The sequence below is a fragment of the Pseudophryne corroboree genome, chromosome 9, assembly GCF_028390025.1.
Source record: "Pseudophryne corroboree isolate aPseCor3 chromosome 9, aPseCor3.hap2, whole genome shotgun sequence".
Lineage (NCBI taxonomy): Eukaryota > Metazoa > Chordata > Amphibia > Anura > Myobatrachidae > Pseudophryne > Pseudophryne corroboree.
The window spans coordinates 95262434-95278883 of record NC_086452.1 but is presented as its reverse complement, the minus strand read 5'-3'; the positions used below and the strand labels follow the sequence as shown (position 1 = coordinate 95278883).

Genomic DNA, 16450 nt, shown 5'->3' with positions numbered 1-16450 from the left:
TGTCAAAGTCAGAAAAATATCACGATGCACACTGCCATATTTGCACCTCATACAGGTCCGCGCTGCGCATGCGTGCGCTCTCCCGTGCGTGCGCATACTCGCTGTTGCGGGCACCCGCGGGCGCGCAGTATGTGCATTTACGGTAGAGTTCATGTGTTCGTAGCGTGCGACTCAATCGTTACATATTTTCACTATATAATGTATTTTGTAGATCATGGTCCCTTTGATAGAATCTGAAAGTTTAGTTAATGTAGCATGTTCGTGGACAGAGAAATCCCTCTTTGTTTGATACGAAGGGTCAGACAGGAGTAATACAGTGGTGTTTAGTATCCATCGGAAGAATATTTAATTAGCAATATTCCGGTGTTGGTTTGAAGCGAATTAATCGCTTGTGCGAATAGTAATGGACATAAGAAGTTTATGTCCATTTACTATTATTTGCACTTACTTATCCATGCGGCGGGAAACCTAGTTTCCCACCCACCTGAGCAGTTGGAAATCGTCACAGCCCACCTGTATGAATCAACCTATGACCTTTTGTTATAATGCGAGGAGGAATTCCTGTGTCCAATGAACAATGAGATTGTAGGGACCATTGAATTGTATTGTGTGTGGGGCATAAATAGACAAGCCGATCACATCCAGCTCTCACTCTTCAACGGTTCTCATTGCTGAAAATCGGGAGCTGGATGTCCAGAGGCGCATGCGATCGTTCCCCTTGTGCGTAAGTTTTCTCCGCAATCATATTGTCTTTCTTGTTATTATGGGCCATATCTCTCTCTCTCTCTCTCTCTTCTCTTTCTCTCGTATTCTCTTAAACGTAATAGTATTGTATTGTATTTCCTGTGTAGTTACCTGGTTAGTTAGTCTATGTTATATTGTAGTGTGTGACTTGTACTGTATTATTCTTTTTGCAAGTATAACATTCATATAAGGCGTTAGACCCTAAGCCCGGTAGTTGTGTATTTATTATAGTGTTAAGTATTCACAGAGCGTCGGTGACGCTCAAACAGCTTTTAAGTTAATAAGGTTATACTGTGTTGCATCTACACCCTATTTCTACACTAAGGTTTTACTGCATATTACATTGTTTATGGTTTAGATTTAAAGGTTTAACATTGTGAGCGTCTGCGCCGCTCGTGATCTCCTCGTGGTCTCGAGCGTCCGCTACGCTATAGCGAACCATTACGTTAGTCGGCAGCCTATAGCGTGCCTGCCTGTGATCTCTTGGCCGTGAGCGAACATGACGCTTGAGCGTCTTGACCTCGGCTAAGCGATCGCTACGCAACGTGCGTACCCTTACGGTGCTCCATACGTCAATAGCGTACAGTGTTCTTAGGCCTCTCAAAGGGTTTTAAATAAGATACATATTTAGCTTTATCAATTGGCGGCTCGTCCTGTCCTTCACATATCTCTGCTAGGTAATCTCAGCAGACATTATCCATCAGCAAAGGGCGGGAGATCATATTCTTCGCAGTGCTGACGGGATAAGCGTCTGCTTCGCTTAGTAAAGGGTGCTGAAGGAATCCGGAACCGGAGGTAAGAACAAAACGCTAGTGTCTTTTAAAACTGTTTATTTCTGTCTTGCGTACACACGCACATATCTGCATTTCTTTTTCATTCGTGTATTTTCATATCACTCTCCTGTTTGCCATTTTATAATTGATAAAACGTGCTAAGAGAGATTTGTCGCTATTTCATAGTTAAAGTGTAAAAGTAATGCGTTAAGGGATAAAGTGTAAAGCACACGCAGCTCTACCTAAAGGTACAAGGAGAGATTGGTGTGGGGTTCAGTAGAGGATCGAGGATCATCTACATTGATAAACGTGTTAGTTGTGTTACGGTGGACATTGGTTTTGTGTACACGTGTCTCTAACAAAGGGCTGAGACTCGCGTACGCAAAGGCCGACGCACGCAGCGTAAATTACGCAACAGAGCGTCTGAGTACGCCCACGTAACTCAAGTCACACGATAGTGTTGATTTTCAACAGGCGATAAATAGCGCAACAGGCAATAAATAGCGCAACAGGCGATAAATAGCGCAACAGGCGATAAATAGCGCAAATCTATTTTAAATCCGAAATTTAAATTAACAGATCCTTCTCCAAATTTACAACACATCTGGTCTAAAGAAAAATTTCTGCGCAGAAATAGAAATAGAACAAAAGTGTACATGTGATGAGTGAGTGTTTTTAAGTTTTACAATTTTGGGGATTGAACCACAGAAATCATCGAGTTCTCGTGAAGTACATACGTGTAAGTGACATACATGGTGGCTAGGGAGGCATCCCTGGTTAAACATATAAAGAGCATTAGAGTGTAGCAGACCAGGAGGTCATACTGTAACAGACCAGGAGGTCAGACCAGGAGGTCGCATAACAGACCAGGAGGTCCAGGTACAGCAGACAGGGAAGTCCGCTATAGAGTCAAGTAGCCCAACACCAAGAAGGGTTGGAGCGTAACCCATATAGGCCATAAAGCTCAGGCTGAAGGAATTCGCAGCTGCTGAATGTCGATTCCACTGGTCGCTCCGTACATAAGATTAGTTGCTTATGTACTGAACGATTGTACCGCACGTAATTGTGTGCATTAGTTAGTCTGACCAGTACCATTTGTGTACGAACCTGGTCATAAACACTATTTGTACATTCTGACGTGATTTGTGTAATTTTTTATTTTTAAAAGGGAAGTTCGCTGGTCACTCAGGAATTATCCAACAACCCCACAGTTACTGGAAAGGGTTAATGCTCTGCGGATCACACCCACATGTTCCAGTAAACAAAGGTTCATAGGGGCCCTGGGTCGAGTACGCCAGCACTATATCAGTGTGTGGGCGTATTGGTCGGCGTGGGCGAGTGAGTGGGGTGCTCGGTAAACCACCACCGTCAACCTATCGTGAATATTTTGGTTTTTTGTAAGGGTTCGCTGAAGACCCTGATATAAAGGTCAGAGGTAGAGCAAGCAACACCTGCAAATTATGGGGGCCAGTTGTTCAGGAAGGGGGCGATCAACCTCGGTTCGGGTTGATTCTATAAACCGACCAATCGGGTCGGCAAGGTACGTAATGTGTGAAAAATACGGCTCACACACAGAAGTTTTATGTGATGAATGGGAGAGAATGACAATGCATGACGGGGAGAAATTCCCAAGAGTAGGTAGCTTCAGCCCAGAAGTGTTAATGAATTTAAGGAGGAGGATATGTCTCATTAAATCAACAAAGAGACGAATCCAACATTATGATTATTTGCAGCTATGGCAACAGGAGGGTGAAATACAGAGAGGATTGGCTCTGGCGGCGGGATCTAATCCTATCAAGAAACTGATAGCCACGGCCCCGCCGCCACCATACATATCAGGAGAGAAATTGGTTGCGGAGAATGACGCATCAGGGGGTAACAAACAGGCACTTAGCAACTGTATAAATGTTAAGGATAATGTTAATAAGTTAACCAATGCAAGTATTAACCCGTGCAAGTTGTACCCTGTTTTGAACTTTCCCCAGGAGTGTGATCAAGAGGACGAATCGGCAACAATATCGGCTCTCTCTAGCAGCCACCATATCAGAAACAACAGTAGGCACGGCCCAACCCATAAGATTAGTAACAAAGCCCCCTAGCGGAGGGACAGGTGAGGTCGTATCAACGGGTAAGTACGGCACCATACACTATGCTGAAACCATTTCACCACAGACTGTAGAATCTACACAGAATGATGTTGTTAAACTTGCTCCCGTGAGGGTAATAGCAGTTCCAAATGGGAAAACGGACACTACAGGAGTCACTCCTATCAGGAACATTGCCATGTACAGCCCGTTTTCCCGAATGGAATTAAGAACCATAGTGTCTGAATTCCCTGATCCTAGAAAAGACTTAGTTGCTAGCCAGAAATACATCAGAGACCTAGGGAACACTTTAGAGCCCAATAACAAAGACTGGCATATATTGCTGAGGGCATGTTTACCCTCCAATGTCGACGCAGCTCAATTTTTAGCTGACTGTGGACTGGATCAGGATGTACCTCTTACAGATGTGTACAACAAAGATAATGTAAAAAGGATAAATTTACAGTTAAAGGAGTATTTCCCAGCCGTAGCCAAATGGAATAGAATTTTTTCCATTAAACAAAAAGAGTCAGAAACAGCTGCTGATTATTTTCACCGGGCATTATTAGAAATGGCAAAATACACTGGCATAGAGGACATTAGGACCAATGCAAATCATCAAGAAGTAGCAGTATCTGTGCTAATGGATGGTTTAAAAGAAGCATTAAAGACAAGGGTACAGACCACGCAACCATGTTGGCGAGGTCTGTCAGTGGCTACTTTGAGAGAGGCTGCTATTGATCACGACCGGAATATCACCAGACACAGGGAGTCACAAGGTGATAAGTTAATGGCCGTAAGTATACAGGCCCTGACCACAAAGCAGCCTTTGTCTAGATCACCTTTGTCTAGATCACCTGTGGGTAAGTCAAATGTGGTAACATGTTATTTTTGTCATAAACAGGGACACATAGCACGAGACTGTAGAGCGAAAAATTCACAAAGATCATACCAACCCCCTAGACAACGACATGACACACGAAATTGGGATCAGGGTCCACAGAGACGGAGTTATGAGCCACATACAGGGGAAACAAAAAGATATCCCCCAACAGGAGACTGGCAAACTCCTGGCAGTTCCCATTTAACCCCTTCACAAGTAGTTGCTGCCAGCGGGATTCAGGGAGGTCACCATACCCAATAGGGGTGTGGCCATACCTGGAATCTGCAGCCAGTAAAATTGATTGCAAATCTTGGAAGTGAACCCGAAATTGCAATCAATGTAGCTGGTAAATCATTAAACTTTCTTGTAGATACAGGGGCGGCCAAATCAGTGATAAATTCGACAGTGGGCATGAGAACCACTGGTAAGACAATTCCAGCCATAGGGGTAACGGGAGTAGTCCAGCACTACCCTGTTAGCAAACCAGCCGAGATTACAGTAGGGCCTTTACATACCAAGCATTCCTTTTTGCTGGCTGCATCGGCACCGACTAATCTCCTGGGAAGAGACTTATTGTGTAAAATGGGGTGCGTCATTTATTGTACTCCTGAAGGTGTATTCTTGGACATACCTGAGAATCACGCTCAGGAAGTGCGAGATATGTTAGACTCCCCATCAAAATTAATGTCACATACCATTATGACAAATAGGACTCCATCCCAAGTAGAAGAAATGACATCCCAGATACCAGAGTCACTTTGGACTAAAGATGGACAGGACACTGGATTAATGGCAAACGTAGCTCCGGTAGTTGTACAAGTAAAAGATGGTAGGATAGCTCCAAAAATCCCACAGTACCCTCTGAAGCCAGAGGTGGAGTTAGGAGTTTATCCCGTAATAGAGCGCTTGCTACAACAGGGCATTCTGGTAAGAACGTCCAGCACTGCCAATAGTCCCATCTTCCCTGTGAAAAAGAGTGGGGGGAGGGGTTACCGGCTAGTGCAGGATCTAAGGAGGATTAACAAAATAGTTGAGAGTCAGTTCCCCGTAGTGCCAAATCCAGCTGTCATCCTTATGCAAATCCCTCCCACTGCGAAATTTTTCACTGTTATTGACCTCTGCTCCGCTTTCTTTTCGGTACCTTTGCACCCTGACAGCCAATATTTGTTTGCATTCACATACAGAGGAGTCCAATATACATGGACTCGATTACCACAAGGTTTCATAGACAGTCCAAGTATATTTTCCCAGGCTTTGCATGATTGTTTACAGTCTTTCCAACCAGAGAGTGGATCAGTATTAATACAGTACGTGGATGATCTACTACTGTGTTCTGATTCATTGGAAGCATCCCTGAAGGATACGAAACAGCTCCTGTTTAATCTTTCAGACACAGGACACAAGGTTTCCAAAGACAAGTTGCAATTATGCCAAGCTAAGGTAAAATATTTGGGACACTGTCTAACACAAGGACTGAGACACCTGACCGCTGATAGAATTCAAGCAATTAGAGACATGACTCTGCCACAAACCCAGCAACAGATCAGAACATTTTTAGGAATGTGTGGGTATTGCCGTAACTGGATCCCAGGGTTTTCCATTCTAGGGTTACCTTTGCAGGAGATGGTCTCCTCAAACAAACCTGATCGGATTTCGCATACAGACGAGTCCGAGATGGCATTTGAGAGACTTAAACAGTGCCTAACGCAGGCACCAGCATTAGGTATGCCAGACTATGGGAAACCCTTTGAGCTGTACGGAACAGAAAGTGCTGGTTGCGCGGCAGGCGTCTTAACCCAAAAGCACGGTGATGCCAGCAGGCCAGTAGCATACTACAGCGCTCAGCTAGATACGGTAGCGCGATCCCTCCCCACATGCTTGCGAAGCGTTGCTGCGATAGCATTGCTAGTAACGAAAAGCGAAGATGTAGTGCTAGGTCACAACCTCACAATTCATACACCACATGCAGTGTCAGCCTTGCTAAATTCTGCCCAAACCAGGCACGTCTCATCAGCGCGGTTTACAAGATGGGAATTGGCACTAATGGCCCCCGTAAACATCACCATAAGGAGATGCAGTGCATTAAATCCTGCAACATATCTCTCAGGTGTGCCTGGACAGGCACAAAGGGTGGAGGATGAGAGTGGTGGGGAAGGAGAATTTAATACAAAGGAGGACACACATGATTGTATGGAATATTTGACCCAAAATTTTACCGCAAGGCCTGACATCAGTGACAACCCACTGGAAGATGTAGATCTAACTTTCTACACGGACGGTAGTTGTCACAGACAGTCAGACTCGGGAGACTTGTGTACTGGATACGCAGTCGTAGATGACCAAGGCACCATAGAAGCGGAACCGCTAGGCCCACCTCACTCAGCCCAGGTTGCTGAACTGGTCACCCTAACCAGAGCATGTGAATTGGCTAAGGGCAAATCAGCCAATATCTACACCGACTCTAGATACGCATTCGGGGTAGTCCATGATTTCGGAGCCCTATGGCGCCTCAGAAATTTCATGACGGCAGCTGGTACACCGGTAGCGCATGCAGCTCACATCAAAAGGCTTCTAACAGCGATACAGGAACCCGACAGAGTGGCTGTTATCAAGTGTAAAGCACACACATATAGCCAAGACCCAGTATCACTTGGTAACAGCCGAGCAAACGAAGCAGCTAAGTTAGCAGCTGGTACCCCCAGACAGACAGATACCACACAACTGATGGTATTTAATACCATCAACACACAGAAGTTGTGTGAGATGCAAAATTTGTGTTCCACACAGGAAAAGGCAGTTTGGAAGGCAAAGGGATATGGCCAGGAGTCCTCAGGACTCTGGACGGATGGACAAGGTAAACCGGTGGCCCCCAGAGCATATCTCCCATGTTTAGCTGAGGCAGCTCACGGGCTGACTCATCTGGGCAAGGAAGGAATGTGCAAGTTGGTAAGAGCATATTGGTGCGCCCCAGGATTTTCATCTCATGCAAGTAAGAGAGCAATGTCATGCCTTACATGCTTGAGAAAGAATATCGGAAAGGCAATACCAACAGAACCATCTCATATCCCACCTACAGGCGGTCCTTTTCAGGTAATACAGATTGACTTTATTCAATTACCCCCTTGTCGAAATTTGAAATATGTACTTGTTTGTATAGATGTGTTCTCAAATTGGGTCGAAGCATTTCCTGCGGCCACAAATACCGCTATGTTTACTGCTAAGAAAATTGTGCAGGAATTTGTATGTAGATATGGTATCCCTAGAATAATTGAAAGTGATAGGGGTACCCATTTTACAGGTGATGTCTTTCAAGGAATGTGTAAGTTGATGGGAATTGATAGCAAGCTGCACACTCCATACCGTCCACAGGCGAGTGCGAAGGTGGAAAGAGTGAACAGCACTATTAAAAATAAACTGAGCAAAGTTATGGCAGAAACAGGATTGACATGGCCAGAAGCTTTACCCATTGTACTGTACAGCATCAGAACCACTCCCAGGTCCCCTCTTAATCTGTCTCCCTTTGAAATCTTGTTTGGTCGACAACCGCATGTTATGATTAACCCTCAGGATGATTTGAAGTGTAACAATGAAGTGACTGTAAAATACTTGATTAACATGAGTAAACAGCTAAGGAATCAAAATGATAATTTGATGTTGGTGATTCCTGATTTACCAGATCGTAATTGTCATGACATTGAACCTGGGGATTATGTAATGATACGGAATTTTCTACGCTCAGGTTGCCTTATTGACAGATGGGAAGGACCATACCAAGTCTTATTGACTAGCACTACAGCATTGAAAGTTGCAGAGAGAGAGACTTGGGTTCATTCGTCCCATTGTAAGAAGGTTGCTGATCCAGAGAGGTCCCGTGATAAGGAACAGACGGTAGAGGAAGTTGTATCACTGGAGTGTCTGTTCCAGGAGGACTGAGGCGGCACCTGAGCATTGAGAATCACAAGATCAAAAGCAGTTGTCGATCCCCTGTTCCCTTTTATTGTTTTTCTCCACTTCCCATCCCCTCCCCCTCAAATTATTTTTTCCCCCTTCTCATTCTTCTTCGTTTCCTCCTAAGATGGACTTGCCTCAAGAGACTGTGATCCGGATTTTCCTGTTGACCATGATGTTGACCAGAGCAGTCTGTTCCGGCGAGAGTACCATGGAGGTCGAGAGAGGTTCTGGAATGGGTTCTGATGACAGAGATGGAGGCGTAGTTTTCCGAGAACAACATAATCAACAAGCAAAGGCGAGTATCAGAAAACGATCCGATAACATAGACCATAGAAGGAATTGTGAAGGATTGTTAGCTGAAGAAAACTGTATCTGTAGGCTCTGTGACAATGTGGTTGAGGATGGGTGCATTAAGAAATGCCAATCCAGTTTTAATATCCACATGGACCGGCATCCCTTGAGTGATTATCACTCCTTAGTGGGTAGTGTGTTAAATCAAACAGATTGTTGGGTATGCTCTCAAGTACCTCAAGGTCATAGCAAATCAGGACTAGTACCATTTCCTTTAACGATAGGGGAGGTACTTGAGCTAAGTGGTGGGAGGCCGGTGGACAGGAGGTTTAATATCTCCAGTCCTCCTAGTTTGAAGCTCCACCAATATCATGTGGACAGATCCCTCATATGTTTTAACATTTCCAATCCCCGAAAGCCGGGAAATTGGGAAGTGTCATGGAGTAACCAAACCATGACCTTTTCATATAGAGCAGATAGAATGCCTACAGATACAGAGCTTATACGCCACATAGCCAGTAGAGGAAAATCTTTCCGATATAGGTATACCCTAGGAAGTAGGATTACGAGAGTTGGAGAGGTATCACCAGGATACTGTGCACATATCGTACAAGCTGATACGTGTACTAGACAGATGGGAGAATTAGGGTTAGGAGATTTCACATGGAAGATGTGTAATATGGTTATGTCCTACTCCGTCCCATATGTTCTCCCCGATGATGCATATTTCATATGCGGGAGGAAGGCGTATAAGTGGCTTGCCCCAAACTATGAAGGATTGTGTTATATTGGAAAAGTACTGCCTGAAGTAATGACTGTATCACATGCCAAAATGAAAGATATACACCGTGTTGCCCAAGCTCCTTATACTCATACCCATTACGAGCACGTAGTTAAACGGCACCTGATAGAAAGAACAGAGCATCCGGCCTCTGACATGATCCATGAATCCACCGGGATTCAGTTTCTAATCGCGTTAGACATCACTCGCACCGCCAGAGGAGTGTTGAATTATAAATACATATCTGCGCTCGCAAATTTGTTAGACAATATCACAGAAATGTATGATGACACGTTTAGGTATACTGGAAGAGAACTTCAAGCTTATAAAACAGAACTAGTTCAGCATAGAATGATTCTCAATTATCTCACGGCAGTGACAGGTGGATATTGTGTCACACTGGCAACGCAGTACGGCGTGAAATGTTGCACATATATTACAAATAGTACCGAGGACCCGGTCGAGGTCATAGACCAAAAGATGGACGATATTCTCCAATTGAAGTGGGAATTTCGCAGGAGACACAATCTCACTCTTGCTGCTGTAGGTAATGAGCTGACTGGTTGGGTGTCATGGTTGAACCCGCGAAATTGGTTCTCTGGTTTAGGAGAATGGGCTCAAGGAGTCATAATGGATATAGGGAAGTTTCTCCTATGTATCTTAGGTGTTGTCATAACGATTGGCTTGATATTTAGATGCGGTCAGGCTTTAATGAAGTGCAAATGTAGTACTAGGATAATGAGTTTAAGGAGTGAGGAAATTGTAATTCCAATGGATTTGATTTATGACCCAAATGTAGAAACAATGATGTGATGAAAATGCGATTTCTACGGTCCGTTTCTTTCACCTGTTTTTCCGTTTTCTCCAAGGTAAAAAGACCCACTTGGACGAGGAATTTGATGATCCTGTATACAGACAACTGATGGATTAAAGAAGAAGTTTTGACAACCTTATACACAGATATTTGATGAACTTTGCCATAGACCCCCAGTTTCCCTAGAAATTTTTAAATTACGCTAGCCCAACACTTTTGTAAGTCTATGGACATTGACAAAGCTTTTTGCCCACACGCCTTTTGGCAAAAGCACAAAGAAGACTGCATTCAACAGACACCGAACAAGACTTCAACCGACAGATGTTCATTAACCTGACATAGAATACCACTGCATTTACCGTAATTATGTCTTTTCTTCATCTCTACAACCTTCAGGTAATTACACACATAGTATAGAGAATACAGGCACAGATATCAGCAATCACATATTCCCCCATTCATGTATCATCAACTAAGATGTGCTCCCCATTTTGTTACAACCACAGCCGAAAAGAGCTCGGTAAAGTTTGACAGCCCATCCACAGACCCGTACCACGGGATAAGAAGGAATTCAAATGTATACTTCGCAATACCTCGAAGCTTGATTTAAAACATGTACGGCACGATGATACATGACCCCCAAACACGGATTCATACACACATGCTTCTGCTATCTCACTAGGTCATACCCTTTTCCTACCTTCTCCTCTCCTCCCCTACCCAACCATGTAAATGTATTAACCCCTGACATATATTTTTCTCGTTTTGAAATGTTTTAGGAAGTGGCAGTTATTGTTGACTGCCAAAGGGTGGACTGTCAAAGTCAGAAAATATCACGATGCACACTGCCATATTTGCACCTCATACAGGTCCGCGCTGCGCATGCGTGCGCTCTCCCGTGCGTGCGCATACTCGCTGTTGCGGGCACCCGCAGGCGCGCAGTATGTGCATTTACGGTAGAGTTCATGTGTTCGTAGCGTGCGACTCAATCGTTACATATTTTCACTATATAATGTATTTTGTAGATCATGGTCCCTTTGATAGAATCTGAAAGTTTAGTTAATGTAGCATGTTCGTGGACAGAGAAATCCCTCTTTGTTTGATACGAAGGGTCAGACAGGAGTAATACAGTGGTGTTTAGTATCCATCGGAAGAATATTTAATTAGCAATATTCCGGTGTTGGTTTAAAGCGAATTAATCGCTCGTGCGAATAGTAATGGACATAAGAAGTTTATGTCCATTTACTATTATTTGCACTTACTTATCCATGCGGCGGGAAACCTAGTTTCCCACCCACCTGAGCAGTTGGAAATCGTCACAGCCCACCTGTATGAATCAACCTATGACCTTTTGTTATAATGCGAGGAGGAATTCCTGTGTCCAATGAACAATGAGATTGTAGGGACCATTGAATTGTATTGTGTGTGGGGCATAAATAGACAAGCCGATCACATCCAGCTCTCACTCTTCAACGGTTCTCATTGCTGAAAATCGGGAGCTGGATGTCCAGAGGCGCATGCGATCGTTCCCCTTGTGCGTAAGTTTTCTCCGCAATCATATTGTCTTTCTTGTTATTATGGGTCATATCTCTCTCTCTCTCTCTCTTCTCTTTCTCTCGTATTCTCTTAAACGTAATAGTATTGTATTGTATTTCCTGTGTAGTTACCTGGTTAGTTAGTCTATGTTATATTGTAGTGTGTGACTTGTACTGTATTATTCTTTTTGCAAGTATAACATTCATATAAGGCGTTAGACCCTAAGCCCGGTAGTTGTGTATTTATTATAGTGTTAAGTATTCACAGAGCGTCGGTGACGCTCAAACAGCTTTTAAGTTAATAAGGTTATACTGTGTTGCATCTACACCCTATTTCTACACTAAGGTTTTACTGCATATTACATTGTTTATGGTTTAGATTTAAAGGTTTAACATTGTGAGCGTCTGCGCCGCTCGTGATCTCCTCGTGGTCTCGAGCGTCCGCTACGCTATAGCGAACCATTACGTTAGTCGGCAGCCTATAGCGTGCCTGCCTGTGATCTCTTGGCCGTGAGCGAACGTGACGCTTGAGCGTCTCGACCTCGGCTAAGCGATCGCTACGCAACGTGCGTACCCTTACGGTACTCCATACGTCAATAGCGTACAGTGTTCTTAGGCCTCTCAAAGGGTTTTAAATAAGATAAATATTTAGCTTTATCAGTACTGTAGTGAAGTGTAGTGTAATATAGTGTAGTGTAGTGTAGTGTAGTCACTTACGCGCTGTTGCGGGCAGGCGGCGGCGGCTTCACGGGGACACGGGCGGGCTGGTGGCGGCTTCAGCAACAGGAGTCTGGTGGGCGGCAGCAGCTTCCGTATTGCAGGGGAGGGGGGTCGGGCTGCCGCTGGGCCATTGAGAAGGCTGCACAGACGCCGCAGCGGCTTGAAAACTGAAGCTGAAGCTGGACACAGGCGGGCGGGCGGCGGCTTCAAGTTCAGAGGAAGGTGCGGAACACAGGTGGGCGGGTGGCGGCGGCTTCAGCGGGACACGGTTGTGTCCAGGCGGGCGGCGGCAGCTTCAGAGGGACATGGGCGGGCGGCGTCGCCGTCAGCGGGACACAGGCGCCGCCGCCTTCAGCAGTCTGGGCTCGGAGCTAGCAGGTGTGATGCCCGTTGGTGCGCCCTCAGTGCATTTGCGCTGTGGGCACACACCTAGTTACGGCTCTGGTGTACACCCCTAAACTATCAGCTCTGTTTCCCTAAATACATAAAAATACAAAAATTGCATACATTTCTGAGAAAACTAGAAAAACTATTTTAATACTTATGATTTATGGCTGACTAAGTGGGATGCGGTCCAGTTTACCTACAATCAAAATCCCGACAGTCAGAATCCCGACAACCATTGACCGATGGTCAAAATACCGACAAAGTCAAAATACCGACATGCTCAAAATACCGACATTTAAAATACTGTCAAGGTGAAAATACCAACATTTAAACTATCGACAGGTCAAAAAGTCAACGTGTTTTTCATGATTTTTTCATTGAAACCGACTTGTTCATACTTTACCATCCAAGTGGACCTGGAGGGGGAATAAAATAGTGTGTTGAGCGCAGCGAGTGTCCCCATGTCGACATACACACCCAAAAAAATTACCTATGTCGACATAAACAAAAAAGACCTATGTCAACATATACACCAAAAAAAATATATAAAAAACTTGAGTCGACTTTTTGACCTGTTGACATTTTAAATGTTGGTATTTTGACCTTGTCAGTATTTTTAAGGTTGGTATTTTGACCTTGTCAGGATTTTGACCGTCGGTCAATTGTTGTTGGGATTTTGACCGTCGGGATTTTGATTGTAGGTATTTCATACTAAACCTGATTGTGTGGCCAGCTGCGTGGCTTTTCATCATCAAGCTGTAATTATGATGGGCCTATTTTTATGTGGAGGCCTGGAGCTGCAACTTCATCCGCCCCATTGTTAATCTGGCCCTGCGTAAGGGGTATATTTATAATTTCATCTTTTTTATATGTACTAAAACACATCCAGTATTGCCATTCATTGTAGTGATACAGAATGTGTTAATGCCGTTATTTAACAAATTTGCACCCGCCGGAGACATCCTGGGTAAACCTACCACTCCAGTGATGCAGTCTCTGGCCCCCACCGGCATCAGGGAAATACTGGCCTAAAGGAGGGTGGTCTTGAGGTCAGTCAGGTGAATCAAAAGAAAATCCATCACAATTAATGAGGTGAAATAAGGGGAATGGGTAAGAGGCTGGGATGATCTACAACCACCAGAGATCCCATTAGCTATTATGGTGATGTAGCAAGGTATGGTTTCAAGTGATTAGAATCTTTAAAGTCAAGCCAACAAAACCTGGAGTCTCTAACAACTTCACAATTATCCCCTGCAGAGATGTCAAGTTTAGAAAACTAGTTGGACCCATGCAAAGGACGAGAAGATCTCCACTGAATGGGGATTAATGCCTTTGCTGCATTGTTCAGAGGTTTCAACTGAGACTTCTTGTGTTGGGAGATGGCCAGGCGACTTCAAAAGGTGGAAAGAAAAAAATGCTAAATCAGTTGGCCCATCCTCCCAGAGGATCCCAGTGGAAAGTTGTACTACTTACAGCATCCCAGAAGGACCATAGTTAGAACATTCTCATAAAATGTGCAGTGGATTTTCAGGGCCTGCAGAACATCTCCAATGAACATTGTGCCCCAACATGCTTCTTGCACAGGGTATCCGGGCATCTATACTAAAATTAAGAATTTAAAGATTTCTGCCAGGAGCTTTCTATTCCTTTATAAGACTCTTAGCGGCCCATTTATCAATATATATTTGCGGCCTATTCCCCGAAAACACCGGTTTTCAGGGGGTAACTGCAAGTATAGTATCCCCCGAAAGTACGACAGAGGGGCCACAGAAAATATCTCCGATACCCACTGCAATCCCTCCATTCCCGCCGGCAGCTGCAACCGCCATAGGCTTCTATGGGGGGAATGTGATGCTGCCAGATTTACCAACTTCCGGAATGCCGGAGATTGGTCACTGCAGCAATGTAGCCCGTTGTAGCCTTTGAGCTACACATTGCAGATGTAGTCAGAGGAGGGTTCACCCAGAACCCTCCCCAGCAATGGTCGCTGCACATGTAGCCCTGGCAGCAGTTGGAGCACATCACAGGGACTTTTCAAGTGGAAAATTATACATATAGCCCAAGATGCAATGCGATCTTGGGCACTAACACTGGAAATTAGATTTTTGACAAATGCCTCCCCTTAGGGCTCAATTCAATCAGGCGCGATTATGTCTTTCCCCAGAGTAAGTAAAGCTACATGCCACACTTATGGTATTTATGTTTGCGTACAAAAAGCACCAAATTCGGGGCATGACTGTCTCTATGCGGTTGCAATGGCAACTCGCCACTAACTGAATTGACCCCTTAGTGAGTGAAGCTAGTGGTCCGCTGGAGACTAGGGTGAATCCCTTCATGAGTGTTGGTGCAATGTTTCATACATTAATATGAATTAACATTTTTAATATTATCTACCTTCTCATGCAACAACCTGTGACCAGTGTACAGCTCTGTTGATTTAAAAATAAAAAGCTGCTACTCTCCCAAAAGCATTATATTCCCACACCCTGTGCGCCCCGGCCGGGCACTGTACCTGGCCTCCTGGCTGCCGAAGGGCGCTCCGCTAAACTTCTTCTCCGCCATACCCGTGCCTGGTCACCATAGCAGCGGAGACGCCTGTCCCCTTCCCTGCACTACCGCGTCACGTGACGACGCTCACTAGCCAATCAGATCCCAGGAAGGGTGTTTCACGTCATGATCATAAGCCACCATCTGCGCTGTCTGTCTCCCTTGCTACCTATCTTCCCGTCTCACGGTCTCCCCAAAATGCCTCTCCCGAGTCCGCACTGCCCGTCTCACACGCAGCCGCCTGCGTCCCTGCCAGTACCCCGCACTACACTTTCCGCACTCCTGAGCAGCAGCCTCCCTGCCTTGTTGCTGTCATTATTCCACATTACATGGGGAGCATACACTGTGGGGAGTTCTATTTAAAATGGGATGTTGCCCATAGCAACAAATCAGATTCCAGTTATTATGTTCTCGAAGGTGCTAGATAAATGAGAAGTAGAATCTGATTGGTTGCTATGGGCAACCAACATCCTATCTTAAATTTACCCCTGCAAGTAAGTTTCAACTGCAGCACCTGCGGGGTCCACTCCAACCAGCCAGCACACATCAAGGGGGACCATCTGTTACAGCCTCCACAATCTAAAAGTGTGTCCCTCTCCATGTGTGGAGAGATGGAGCCTCCCCCCCCCCCCCCCCCCCCTGTCATTGCAGGGTCCCAGCATCCTTGGTAGCAATGCTGCATTGGGGTATATTAATTTCTAGTCAGAAACTGCCGCCTTGTCGGAAAGACGGCAGTTTAGGTCGGAAGGTGTTCCGGTCTATTCAATCACCCAGCTTTTTTTTCCGATAAGTCAGAAAACACGTGGATTGGCGGAATAGCCACAGAGCCACGTGTTTTGTCGGAAGCAGCGGACAAATCCTACAGGTTTTGGCTCTGTTTCCGACAATGTCAATCCGACTTTAATAAAAGTCAGATTGGCATTGTCGGGAATGGCCAACT

The 16450-nt window shown here is 45.0% G+C and overlaps 1 protein-coding gene across 2 annotated transcripts in view; it reads right to left on the bottom strand.

Annotated features, from left to right (window-relative positions):
- CIMAP2 (ciliary microtubule associated protein 2) overlaps positions 1–15596 on the bottom strand; it is an 80895-nt gene extending 65299 nt beyond the window's left edge. Inside the window, exon 1 of one of the 2 annotated variants that reach the window (XM_063939662.1) lies at positions 15476–15596. In XM_063939662.1, coding sequence (XP_063795732.1) covers positions 15476–15525 — 50 coding nt within the window. In that variant the 5' untranslated portion in view covers positions 15526–15596. Of the gene's footprint in view, positions 1–15357; positions 15454–15475 lie in introns of those variants that run through there. The other variant, XM_063939663.1, reaches the window with a different exon arrangement.
- Positions 15597–16450: the final 854 nt, after the last annotated feature.